Here is a 13,731-nt window from a genome sequence, read left to right on the forward strand (position 1 = left end):
AAATCAGAGGGAACTTTATTACATTGGAAAGATTAGAATTACTGCAGATTTCTCCACACAAACTCTTAATGCAAGGAGAGCCAGGAGCAGTATAATTCAAGCTCTGAATAACAATTGCCAACCCAAACTAGTATACCCAGCAAAGCTAATATTCACAACTGACAGGAAAACTAAAACTTTCCATGAGAAACAAAAACTAAAGGATTTCATGAATACTAAACCAGCACTAAGAGAAGTAAACAGTCTGAAGAAAACAGTCAAGGAAACACAGCATTGAATAAAAAATCATTAGAAGACCAGAAAACACAAGAAGAGGAAGGAAATACAGAAAAACAACAAAATGGCAGGAAACATGACATTCTCCATAGTAACATTACATATCAATGGGCTCAACTCCCTAACCAAAAGATGTGAAGCAACAGATTGGATCAAAAACACAATTCAACCATTTGTTGTCTCTGTGAAACTCATCTCACAAATTCCTAATGAAAGGATAGAAAAAGATCTTTCATACAATGCATCCTGCAAGAAGGCTGGAGTAGCTATACTAGTATCTGATAAAATAGACTTCTCATCAAAATCAATATGAAAAGACAAGGTTGGTCATTACATATTAGTAAAGGGAATGATCCATGAAGACGGAATCACAGTGGTTAATATTTATGCACCAAATGGAGAACCTAAATACATTAAACCTTCTTAGACTTACAGAACATGATAGAACTCCTATACTATAATGGCGGGAGACTTTAACACCCCGCTCTCACCAAAGGACAAGTCAACCAAACAAAAGACCATCAAAGAAGCTTCTGAATTAAGTGAAACCATAACCCAAATGGACTTAAAAGACATCTACAGAGTATTTTACCCAACAACTATATAATTCTTCTCAGCAGCACATGGAACATTCTCCAAAATTGACCATATCCTAGGATATACAGCAAGCCTGAGCAAATAGAAAAGGATCAGTGTAACTACCTGTATCCTATCTGCTCACAATAGAATTAAACTAGGTCTCAACAACAAAAAAATAGTGTAGAAAACACTAAAACACATGGAATCTGAACACCATCCTACTGAAAAATAGCTGGGTCACTGAAGAAATAAGGAAATCAGAAGCTTCTTGCAATTCAATGAAAATATAAACACATCATACCGGAACCTCTGGGATACAGTAAAAGCAGCGTTGAGAGGAAAATTCATAGCTCTAAGTGTGCACATAAAGAAAACAGAAACAGTGTAAGTAAATAAGGTTCTGATGAAACTAAATCTACTAGAAAAACAGGAACAAATAAAACCCCAAACTACTAGGCAGAGATAGTAAAGATTAGGGCAGAAATCAACGAACTAGAGACTAAAAATCTATATATAAAAAATCAATGAAAATCTTTGAAAAAAATGAGTAAAATTGACAGACCACTAGCTAAATTGATGAAGAAAAGAGATTAGAGATTCCAAAGGAATTAGAGATTCCAACAGAAATTTTACAACAAATATCCAAGAAATCCAAAGCATTATGAAGAACTACTTTCAACACCTATAAAATAAGAAGGAAAATTTAGTAGAAATGGATAAATTTCTAGACACATACAAACTGCCTAAGCTGAACCAAGAAGCTAGAAACCACTTAAACAGGCCCATAATGTGCACTGAAATTGAGTATTCCAACAAGGAAAAGCCCAGGTCCTGATAGATTCACAGCTAAATTCTATAAGACCTATAAAGCTGAACTGACACTGGTACTCCTCAAACTTTTCCATGAAATAGAAACACAAGAATTAGTTCCAAACTCATTTCATGAAGCCAGTACCACACTCATTCCAAAACGAGGTAGGGATTCAATGAAAAAAGAGAACTGTAGAGTAAGCTCTCTGATGAACACACACACAAGCTCTTCAATAAAATACTAGCCAATAGAATTCAGCAAGTGCGTTTATTCCAGAGATACAAGACTGGTTTAACATATGTAAAATAATAAGTATAATATATCATATCAACAGAGCCAAACACAAGAGCCACATGTTCATCTCAATAGAACACAAAAAGCCTTCATCAAAGTCCAACTTCCATTCATGTTGGAAGCTCTGGAGAAGCTAGGAATAGAAGGAACAAAAATAATAAAGGTTACATATGATAGACTAATAGCCAACATCCTACAGAATGGTGAAAAATTGAAACCACTTCCTCTAAAATCAGGAACAGGGCAAGGATTACCATGATCTCCACTCATCTTTGATACAGTTGTGGAATTCCTAGCCAGAGAAGTCAAGAAACAGGGATAAAAGAGATTCACATAGGGAAAAAACTATCCCCATTGCAAATTACATGATCTCACATCTAAAGGACCCAAAAGACTCCATCCCAAAGCTCCTAGAGCTGATAATTTTGGCAAAGTAGCGAGATAGAAAATTAACCTAAAAAAATCAGTAGCCCTTCTGTATACCAAGCAGAGAGGGAAATCAGGAAAACAATTCCATTTATGACAGTATCAAAAGTGAAATAAAAACATCAGGGAATAAATCTAAGCAAGTAAGTAAAAGAAATTTACGGTGAAAACTATAAAAAAATTGAAGAAAGAAATCAAAGACAACATCAGGAAATGAAAGCACCTTCCATGTTCATGGACAGATAGAATTAATATTGTAAAAATGGCCATGCTGCCAAAAATGATTTACAAATTTAATACAATCTCCATCAAAATCCCAATGAAGTTCTTTGCCAAGACAGAGAAAACTATCCAAAAATTTATATGGAACAACAAAGATCTCAAATAGCCAAAGCAATTCTAGGCCAAAAAAAAAAAAAAATGCTGGTGTTATTATCACAATCCCAGATTTCAAGTGCTATTACAGAGCTATAACAAAAACAGCTTGGTATTGACACAAAAAATAGAGCTGAGGATCAACGGAACAGACTTGAAGACTCATAAATAAAACTATATACCTACAGTTACCAGATATTTGATATTTGATATATGGTGGGAAAAAGATGGCCTCTTCAATCACTGATGTTAGGAAAACTGAGCATCCATGTGCAGAAAACTAAAAGTGGATCCCTGTTTGTCACCACGAGCTAACATCAAACTCAAAGTGGATCAAAAACCTCAATGTCAGACCTAGAACATTGAAATTACTACAAGAGGCATAGGCATAGGCAAAAACTTTTTGAAAAGAGCCTCAGGGCACAGCAGGGAGGAGAGAGACTTGACTAGTGGACTACATCAAAATAAAAAGTTTCTTCACAGCAAAGGACAGACGTAGTTACTAAGCTAGAAAGTAACCAAGAGATTGGGAGGAAATCTTTAACACAATACAGAAGAGAAAGGCCTAATATTCAAAATATACAAAGGAGCTCAAGAAACTAACCTTTCCCAAAGCCAGTAAACCAATCACTGAATTGGGAAAGGAGTTAAAGAGAGACTTCTCAGAAGAGGTAAGAATGGCAAAGAAACACTTATGTCATGCTTGTCATCCCTGGCCATAAAGGAAATGCAAATGAAAACAACTCTGAGATTCCATCTCACCCCAGTTAGATTGTCCAACATGATGGATTCGAACAAAACACACATTGGTGAAGATGTAGGGATGTTGGTGGGAATGTAAACTAGTACAAACACTCTGGACAGGTTCCTCAAAAAACTAACCATAGATCTTTCTTATGACCCAGCCATTCAATTCCTGGGCATCTACCCAGAACATCCCAAGCCCAGGTACTATATAAACACTTGCACAGGTATGTGCATTGCTGTTCACACCAGCCAAGTTATGGAACCAGCCCAAATGCCCTACAATAAATGAGTGAATCCAAACAATGTGGTACCTGTACACAGTGGACTTTTTCACAGGCATTAGAAAGAATAATATGCCATTTGTAGGGAAATGGATGGATCTAGAACAAATCATGTTAAGTGAGGTAAGCCAAGCTCAGATAGACAAAGGGGAGTATATTTTCTCTCATATGCAGAAGGTAGATCTAAAATATACCAAGACATGATCAATTCTATAGGACTCTAGGCTTTCACACACGATGAGACCAAAAGAAGATACTCTTAGGGGTAATGCCTATGTGCCTCTGCTCATATGAAATAATCTTTATCAAAATAAACTCCAGGAAATAGAAACAAGAGGTTTCATCTTTGTTGCTTTTGTTTTCTTTTCCAAGTCTTGTCTGTTCATTTATCTGTTTTTGGGAGGGTAAAGAGGGGTACAGAACTGGAGATACAAAGGGTGAACAAATGCAGCAGTGGTACTAGACACTAGATTGAAAATGAACTAAACAACTTGTAGATGGGGAAGGGAGGGAAAAACTGGGAGAGAGTCAAGGAAGGAATGACATTGTCCAAAAAGAAATGTACTCATTACCTGACTTATATAACTGTAACCTCCCTATAACAACAACAAAAACAATATAATACTTTAAATCTCATTCAACGTTTTCTGAAAGAAGTCCATTAACTTGGTAAGTGAAAGCCATACAGACAAAGAGAATGCTCAGCTTCCTGCTGGGCTGAGAGGCCTGTGCAGGTAGGACAATGAGTCTAGATAGGAGAGAGTATCTGTCTTTTGTTCCACTCACCGAATTTAGAAAGGTAGTGGTTACTTATTTGACTCTTCTCTCCTCAGAGTTAGATATCCTAGCACAAGAGTCCGAAGCTAGGGAAAGAAAACAGATACAAGGAAGAGACAGCCTGGCAACACAGTCGGGGAGGGGAACTGGTGGTGCTTGGAGATCAGAGGAAGCGCTTCCTACACTATCTCATTGTTCCATGTACAGTGCTCACAATGCAGGGATTCTTTGGTTCAGATATGATGGGGCGGGGGATGCTGGGAATGGCTGCAGGTGCAGGCACGTCTATACATGAGACAAAGAGGAAACAACTTCCTGCTAACCTCTATATACTTGGCGTAATGTTGATTTGCTGAAGACAAGGGGAGGAAGTGACAATTCAGTGGACCAAAGGCACAGGAGAAGGATCTACAGGGACCTTGGGATTGCTAGAAAATGCAACTGGACAATTTCTCCAAGCCTAACTACTCACCTGTAGAAGGGGATGAATATAGACGAAAATCCTCAATAAAACTAAAAATGAAATAACATAATGGTGATTTGTGTAACATGTCTACACACGTACTCCCGATGGGTGATATCAAAATGTCTCCAGATTATTTAGAACATTCATTCCCTCAATACTTCCATTCCTTGTCACATATATAGTTGGACATACGATTTAGCAATTGTATGCTGTTGTTTATTTTATATGCTATTATTTTTCCAGTCAAGCTATGAATTATTTGAGAGTAGGTGAATCATAGTTCTCTGAGCCTCGAGTTTCATCTAATAAAACACTGGGCATCCAGCGGGGACTTACTTGTACTTGTGAATTGAGTTGATTTCCTACTCCTTCTGTTTGACCCTCTATAGCTCTGTTTGATGAAAGTGGAAGCTACTGGCATTTGTTTGTGTGAAATGGACAAACAAGTATCAATCACTTAATTCTATAAAATGGATATTCATTCTCATGATCCTGTTATAGTTTAATCTTTCATGTCATATTTCAGAGTCTGCTGTCTTCATGATTTTTCTCCATATACTGTAGATTTAACTAACAAATGCCATCTGAAGGAAGAAAATGTTTATACCTGGGTGCAGTATTCAATCCTCTCCAAAATGATGGCAAAGTTGGGCCTGTCTTCAGGCTGATGTTGCCAGCACTGAGTCATTATTCGATATCTGAAAGAATAAGCACAGTAATTAAAGTTAGGAGATACTGGAGGATAGAAAAGACATTTCTCCCAGCCAGGCATGGCATCCATCTTTGAGGCTGTCAACTCATCTAGGACCTACAAGGTTGAGATGCTGCCTCCTGCTGGTAGCCTGGGGAACCATGCTCAGGTGCAAGGCTTTATAATGCCAAAACTCATTAAATATGACAGATTAAATACAACTCCCTTTTCCCATCCCTTAGTTGAAGCCACTTTGGGAGAGCAATATTCTACATCACATTTGCCTTGTTCTGGGAAGGAAGTAAGAGCTGCCAGACAGGACAGCAGAAAGTGCAGGGAACAGAAAATGGAAGGGAGATTCAGATATCGAGTACTGAGTAGCAGGGATCCAGTGTGGAACCCATAGTTCTTGGGGTACCCCTACCGGTGTAGTCCTGGAGAGGCTATAATCTCCAGTAAGACAGGGGATACCTTTTCTGAGGTAGAAGACTAACTCATCTACTGGGGTCACACACATTTCTATCTTAAGAGCATATTACACGAAACAGCTTTCAACTCTGCTTTAAAGACACATATGTGGCCCAGATTTGGAAAGAGAACTGCTTGCAGAAATGTTTCTAAGAGTCATACACAGGCCCAGGGCAGTTCTTAGGTGGATCCATCCGTCCTCCACTGGTGACGAACTCCAGCACTTCTTGGTTGCTTTTGCTGGGATATGGCATGTACCCGAGGGAAAAGATCTCCCACAGCAGCACTCCGAAGGACCTGGCCGTAGGGCAGAAAACACAGGCAGGGATGTAGATACGAGTGCACACACATTGAGTCTTTCTTTTTAAAAAATTATCTTTTAGTAGTTGGAAAAGGGACATATTCAACAAAGTGGTTTATGAATTCAATGCGTCTGGATCGTCACCCCTTTCAACATTCTCACTCATCCTTCCTGTACTTTTCCTAATTTTTCAGGATATATAATGATTTTTTTTTTTTTTTTTTGTCAGTCATGGGGCTTGAACTCTGGGCCTGCGCGCTGTCCCTCAGCTCTTCAGCTCAAGGATAGCGCTCCACCACTTGAGCCACAGAGCCACTTCATTTTTCTGAGTGGTTTATTGGAGATAAGAGTCTTGTGGACTTTCCTGCCCCGGCTGGCTTTGAACTGCCATCCTCAGATCTCAGCCTCCTGAGTAGCCAGGATTATAGGCATGAACCACCATGTCTGGCTTAAAATGAAAAGTTTGACTGTATTCTCCTTGCTTTTTCTCTTCATTCTCACCTTAATCTGTTTCTCCCTTTCCCATAAAAGAGGGTGCCAAGATGCAGAAACTCAAAGGAATGAAGGAGAAGGTACCACATGGGACTCTCCATTGAAAGATAACCACCAGTAATATTTTTTTGGTTTCAGTCACATTTCTATGCTTTTTTTTTTTTTTAACATTGCAGTTTAAAAAAGTGGGGGAAGAAGTTTTCCAGGAAGATTTCTAAGAGAATAGAGCTCAAATATTTGATTTTGAAAAAAATCTAACCAAAGCATTTTTCTTGTGAGATCTTCACTGAGGGTTAAAAATCCCTTATTTTGGAATTCTTAGCTTGTTCATGAGTTCCCAGTTTGGTAGTAGGCTGTTCCTTTCACCCTATTGGTCAACTTGGAATAGCAGGGGAAAAACAGAGGAATCACATGGTCCTATCACATTCGTAGAGGACAAATTGAATAATGATAGGCACTAGAGCCCACAAGCTGTGTAGACCAAAGAGGAGCAAAGAAACACATGCACACACGTACAAAGACAGCCCTCTGTCATAGCCATTTATTTCAAAGTTAAAAATAAGAATCTTGCTATCTTTAATTCTATCCTGGAGCTTTCAAGAAATAAATTGTGGTTTATAACAATTGTGAGATCCCTAAATTAATATTTTTTGAGAAAGAAATAGAACAAGCTTTCTGTAAAGGTACTTCAAGAGAAAAAAAATGAAAGATGAAAAAAATTAGAAATTTCTATAGAGCAGATGAAAAAACCCTAATTGCAGTTATATTCAACATGCAATTTCAAACCTGGATATGTATTTTTTTGTATTCCATTATCACACAGACATTTTCCTTGCTAATACATTTTGGAAACAGCATTTGAAATGGTTGTCAAATATCCCACTGAGCAGTTGTGCCCTAATTTGTCTTATCAAATTGTCTTCAATTTTCAAACTATTTAAAATGCCATGATGATGTTCATCTCTGCTAAAAGGAGGATTTCCTCAGATTAATTCTGTCATTACTATGCTAGGATAAGTTCATGAAATCAAGAATAATTCTAGTATATCAACACGATCAAACGAATAAAAATATTGAGAAATGTGATTTCCAAACACATTACTATGTTCATTTCTCAGCACTGCCCAGAGGACAGCAGATTCTCTCCTCTACACTGTGTGTGATTTACTATGAGAACGACTCCTGAAAATAAAACTTGATGAGGAGTATCCTACATCATTGGTTAACACGATGGACTATTTTTACAATGTTTATGAGTTTATTTTATGTTTATGTTATCTTATAGTATTTTTAGCCCATTCTTATGTTATTTTGGTTATCACATTTCCTTTTTTTTTGTTTTTTTGCCATGCAACTTCCCATTCTCCTCCCACCCGCCACCAGCCTTGGTGTGATTTAAACTCAGTATCTCATTCTTGCTAGGTAGGTACTCTACTATTTGATTCAGATCTCCAGCCATTTTTTGCTGATTTTTAAAAAAAAAGATAGACTCTTGCATTTTAGCCTGAGCTGGTCTTTAATCATGATCTTGATTTCCACCTCCTGGGTAGCTAGGATTATAGGCACATGCCAGTGTATCTGGCTACGTTCTTTATGTAAAAGATATGAGTCTTTCCTGAAAAATTCACTCTTCTATTAGTTGCTTTCTAATTTTACTTTCTAACATGAAAAACATTTTTATATTTAGGTAGTTAAGTCTATAAAAATTTTCTATGAGCACTGATTTTAGGTAGTTAAATCTATAAACATTTTCTATGAGCACTGATTTTATAATCATGCAATGCTTTCTTCACCAAAGATGAGATATTTGCTGTTTTCTCATAGTTGTGTTTTTTTTTTTCCTCTTCTCAGATTCAGTGGGAATTTAACTTGGTGTGTACTATGAGGAACTAAATTAACTTTTCTAAACAATTACTCCTTCAATACTATTCATTAAGTAATATTTCTTATACCTATTGATTGATGATTGAAAACAGGTCCATTTTTGACTTATCTATTCATCTAATCTATTTCTCAGCTTCTTGCTTTAAGACAATTCTGTTTTACTTTATTTTTGTGCCAATCTTGGGGCTTGAATTCAAGACCTAGGTGCTGTTCCTGAGCTGTTTTGCTCAAAGCTAGCCCTCTACCACTTGAGCCACAGCTCCATTTCTGAGTTTGTTTTGGTGGTTAACTGGAGATAAGAGTTTCAGAGATTTTCCTGCTTGGCTATTTTAAACAGCAGTCCTCAGATTTCAGCCTCCTGAGGATTAGAAACACGATTAACTGGAGATAAGAGTTTCAGAGATGTTCCTCATTGGCTGGGTTGAACAGTAATCCTCAGATTTAAGCCTCCTGAGGATTAGAAGTTGAATCACCAGTGCCCAACTCTGCTTTGCTTTTCATGTATTTGTTTTTACTATATATGTAAAGCGTTTCCTCTTATTTTTTCTGATTTCTTGCTTTTATTTTAACTGACTTATGAGGTGATTTTTAGGACTATGTTCCAAACCAATTTTGTTTGGCATTTTGATTAAAAATTTATTTGAAATCCTAAATTCTTAAAGGATCAACATTTATTTATTTGCCAGTCTTGGGGCTTGAACTCAGGGCCTGAGCACTGTCTCTGAGCTTCTTTCCCTCAAGAGTAGTGCTCTTCTACTTGAGCTACAGTACCACTTCTGGCTTTTTTCTAAGTAGTTTATTGGAGATAAGAATCTCATGGACTTTCTTGCCTGGGCTGGCTTTGAACTGTGACCTTCAGATCTCAGCCTCCTGAGTAGCTAGGATTACAGGCATGAGCCATGAGCGCCTGGCAATATTTTATTTATTTAATTTTGTCTTTTTATTGTCAAGGTGATGTACAGAGGAGTTACAGTCACATAAGTAAGGTAATAAGTACATTTCTTGTCAAACTTGTTACCCCTTCCCTCATTTAATATTTTGTTTTTTAAAGGAATATTTTATTATGTTTTATTGTAACTTGAAAAACTAGAGAAAAACTATTTTCAAGAAAGGAAATTTAATAAAGACAAAATGGTAAAAATAAGAAATATAAATGTTCAAATCTAAAGATTTGAAATTTAGTGAAAATTTCTTAGAAGTCATTGCTCTTTAAAAAAAATTATCTCTCTCTCTTTTTTTTGTTGGTCCTGGGGCTTGAACTCTGGGGCTGGGCGCTGTCCCACAGCTCTTCAGCTCAAGGCTAGCGCTCTACCACGTGAACTCCAACGCCATTTCCAAAAATTCTCACTAAAAATATTTTTATTATCTTTAAGTAGTTGTACAAAGGATTTGCATTTAACAAAGCAGTTTACGAATACAGTGCGTCTTAACCAACCCTCCTCTTCTCTTACTTTTCTTCCGAGTAGCTAGGAATACAGGTGTGAGCCACTAGCACCTGGCCTTTTTTTTTTTTTTTTTTTTTTTTAAATAAATCCTGTCTTTAATGTCTGGAAGTAGCTTTCTGTTGTTAATAACTCCTGACATAAAAATTATAGGGAACTATACTTTTATGGAACATAAAACACTCTTGTTGTCATCTTGGTGAAATTTCAGAGATTGTTGTGAAGAAGATTGGGCAAAGGTGTTTTCCATGTTTTGAAGATGAGCAGGTTGTAGCAGAGACTGTGACAACACAGACCTAACACAGACGGAAATAGACTGCCAGAGCTCTTGACTGTGTTGTGTACTAATTGCCTGCACATAGATTTTGCCTCTCTAGTGGTCTTTAAGTCCTCCCCAGCAAAGCATAACAGCAAAAATCAAACAAGCAAGAAGCTAGCTTAAAGAATTATAGCTATACATTTTCTTTCTGTCTAGATTTTTTCTTTTATTAGCCTATAGTAGTTGTACAAAGGAGTTTCATTGTGCTATTTTCATACCTGCATAGAAGATATTTCAAATTTACCTAGCTAGCTAGATTTAGTAGACAGATGATTAAATACAAATGATATTTAGATAGATAGATAGATCTTTGAGATAAGTAGATATCAGCATCTTTTGAGAGAATCTAGATGTTATTTCACCTTTGGGACAGCACTCCTTTTTTTCTGAATAAATAAAATAGGTACACAAAACCCCCATCTTTAGCTCTTCTTCCCTCCCTTCCCTTCACTGAGGTTCCAATGTATTTTCTAAGAATTGACATTCTAAGAATTTGACATTCTCTAAGAATGTGAGAAGGCATAAAATATGAAGATTCTATATTACAGACTTAATTTTTGCATTGTAAAATTATTCACAAGTTTTTGGTACTTGGTACTTGGACTTAACGCTCAGCGCCTTGTCTTCTCACTTATTTTTTCCACTCAAGGATGGCATTCTAGGACTTGAGCCACATTTCCATTTCTGACTTTTTGCCAATTAATTAAAGATGAGAATCTCATGGACTTTTCTGCCCATGCTGGCTTCAAACAATGATCCTTAGATCTCAGCCTTCTGACTAGCTAGGATTATAAGTGTGAGCCACCATGCCCGGCTTTATACCTGAGTTTTAAACTACTCCTTTTTTTTGTAGTTTACTCCTCCCTCTTCTTATACTGAGTATAATTTTTGTAATACACACATATCAATGTTAATACAGAATTCTTTTATATTGCTGAGCTATTTTCCAAGATAAAAATGAACAGCCTATTACCTAATGCTGGTGCTCATGACCATAATCAGATACTCAGGAGGCTGAAATCTGAGGATTGCTATTTGAAGCCAGCCTGCATAGGAAAGCCAGTAAGACTGATATTGTTACTTAACCACCAAAATGCCAGATGTGGTGAAGGTGTGACTCAAGTGGTAGAGTGTCAATCTTGAGCAAAAAAGGCTGGGGACTGCATCTAGGCCCTGAGTTTAGGCCCCAGAACACATTCTCTCTGTCTCTCTGTCTCTGTCTCTGTCTCTGTCTCTCTCTCTCCTCTCTCTCTTTCTCTCTTTCTCACACTCACACACAAACATTATGAACAGCTCATGGGAGAGTTGGGTTGTTTTTGTCTTTTCTGTATTTCAACCAATGAGCCAATGAACATCTCTTCCCAAGAGTATTTGTGTCAACCTTTCATGAATGGTGGTACTTAAGAGCAGAACCAATGGGCCATAGCTATGCATGTGTTCAGAACCATTACTAAGTTCTCTTCTGCCTCTGGGTAGGTTAGGTGACTGATATTCCACCTTTGGTGCACAAGGGAATCTTCTAGAGAGTCTATTAAAACACAGATTACTGGGTCCCACTCCCAAGCTTTTCTGTCATATTAGGCCTGAGGTGGGGGCTGCGAGTTTGTACTTCTAATGAGTTGCCAGGTGATGTTTCGGCTGCTGATGCAGGGACCCCACTTCAAGCTATTCCATGCTCTGCACTCTCTTTTATCTGGGATTGTTTCCACGGTTAGTTTAGTCTACTTGTTAGCATGCACAATCTTCACTACCACTGGTGTAGAAGTCCATGGCGTGTGATCTCATGTGCCTCTTTTTTTGGGGGGGGGGTCTGGTCATGGGGCCTGAACTCTGGGCCTGGGTGCTGTCCCTCAGCTCTTCAGCTCAAGGCTAGTGCTCTACCTCTTGAGCCACCGCGCCACTTATGGCTTTTTTTTTCTGCTTATGTGGTGCTGAGGAATCGAACCCAGGGTCTAAAGCATGCAAGGCAAACGCTCTACCACTGAGCCACCTTCCCAGCCCGGGTGGCTCTTTTTTTCCCATGGCACTTGGTACTTGGTGAGTACTTTCACGCAGGAGATTGATATCTGATTCTGGGAAATCCTGAATTATTTCCATATTTTTATTCTCTTCACTTCTTTCTTTCTGTGACTCCCATCTCATCAATTTAATGGATCGAATGTTCTAATTGTCTCAATTTTCTTCTCTTTTCTTTCCTATGTAACTATTCTTTTAGAGTTGTTTTATTCTTCCAGAAGATTTATTTAACTGTATATTCCAATCCATCCATTACTTTTAATATTTCTGTCATCATATATTTAAAGAAAATGAATGTTAGCCAGGCATGGATGGCTCATGCCTGGAATCCTAGCTACTCAGGAAGCTGAGAACTGAAGATCAAGGTTCAAAGTCAGCCTGAGTAGAGAAGTCCAATTAACCAGCAAATGTGAATTTGGTGTCACTTGACTGACTGCATGGTGTCAGCAGGGTGTGCTCCCTCGAAGGCTCTTAGGGGAGAGTTTGTTGCAGGCTTCGCCCAGCTTTTGGTAACAGCCAGAACCCCTTGAGCCCACATTCGTGTTGCCTCTTCCTTCACTGAGGGTGGCATTTACTATTCCTTCTTGGGCTGAGGATAGAGGTCAATGAAGGACCCATGTGATGACATTTGCTCCTAGAAAACTACCTCTTGTCCAGATTGTCATCTTATTTCATCCTCTCCCTCTTCTTCCTCTCACTCCTCTTATTGCTCCTCTTCCTTTTCCTCCTCTCCTCCTCTTTTTCCTCCTTTTCCTCTTCCTCCTCTTCCTTCTGTTTCCCTTCCTCCTACTAGGGGCTGAACTCACATGCCCAGTCCTTTTTGTTTCTGAGATAAGCTTTTGCTAACTTTCTCTGAATTTGCCTTGAACATTGACCCTCTTGTTTCTTTTTTCCTATTTGGTGCCAATCCTGGGCCTTGAACTCAGGGCCTGAGTGTTGTCTTGAACTTCTTTAGCTTAAGGCTAGTGTTCTACCACTTTTGAGCCACAGCTCCACTTCCTGCTTCTTTGGTAGTTTAGTGGATATAGAGTCTCATAGACTTTCCTGCCTGGGCTCAAACTGTGATCCTCAGATCACAGTTTCCTG

General features: G+C 38.1%; 1 protein-coding gene across 1 annotated transcript in view; it reads right to left on the bottom strand.

The window, feature by feature from the left end:
- Alk (ALK receptor tyrosine kinase) overlaps positions 1 to 13,731 on the bottom strand; it is a 713,950-nt gene that overhangs the window by 7,081 nt on the left and 693,138 nt on the right. Inside the window, exons 27-28 of the mRNA XM_070025303.1 lie at positions 6,354 to 6,488; positions 5,640 to 5,730 (exon numbers count right to left, since the gene is read on the bottom strand). Coding sequence (XP_069881404.1) covers positions 5,640 to 5,730; positions 6,354 to 6,488 — 226 coding nt within the window. The remainder of the gene's footprint in view (positions 1 to 5,639; positions 5,731 to 6,353; positions 6,489 to 13,731) is intronic.

Source organism: Dipodomys merriami, unplaced genomic scaffold, assembly GCF_024711535.1.
Source record: "Dipodomys merriami isolate MVZ:Mamm:240054 unplaced genomic scaffold, mDipMer1.0.p SCAF_17, whole genome shotgun sequence".
NCBI classification, from domain to species: Eukaryota; Metazoa; Chordata; class Mammalia; order Rodentia; family Heteromyidae; genus Dipodomys; species Dipodomys merriami.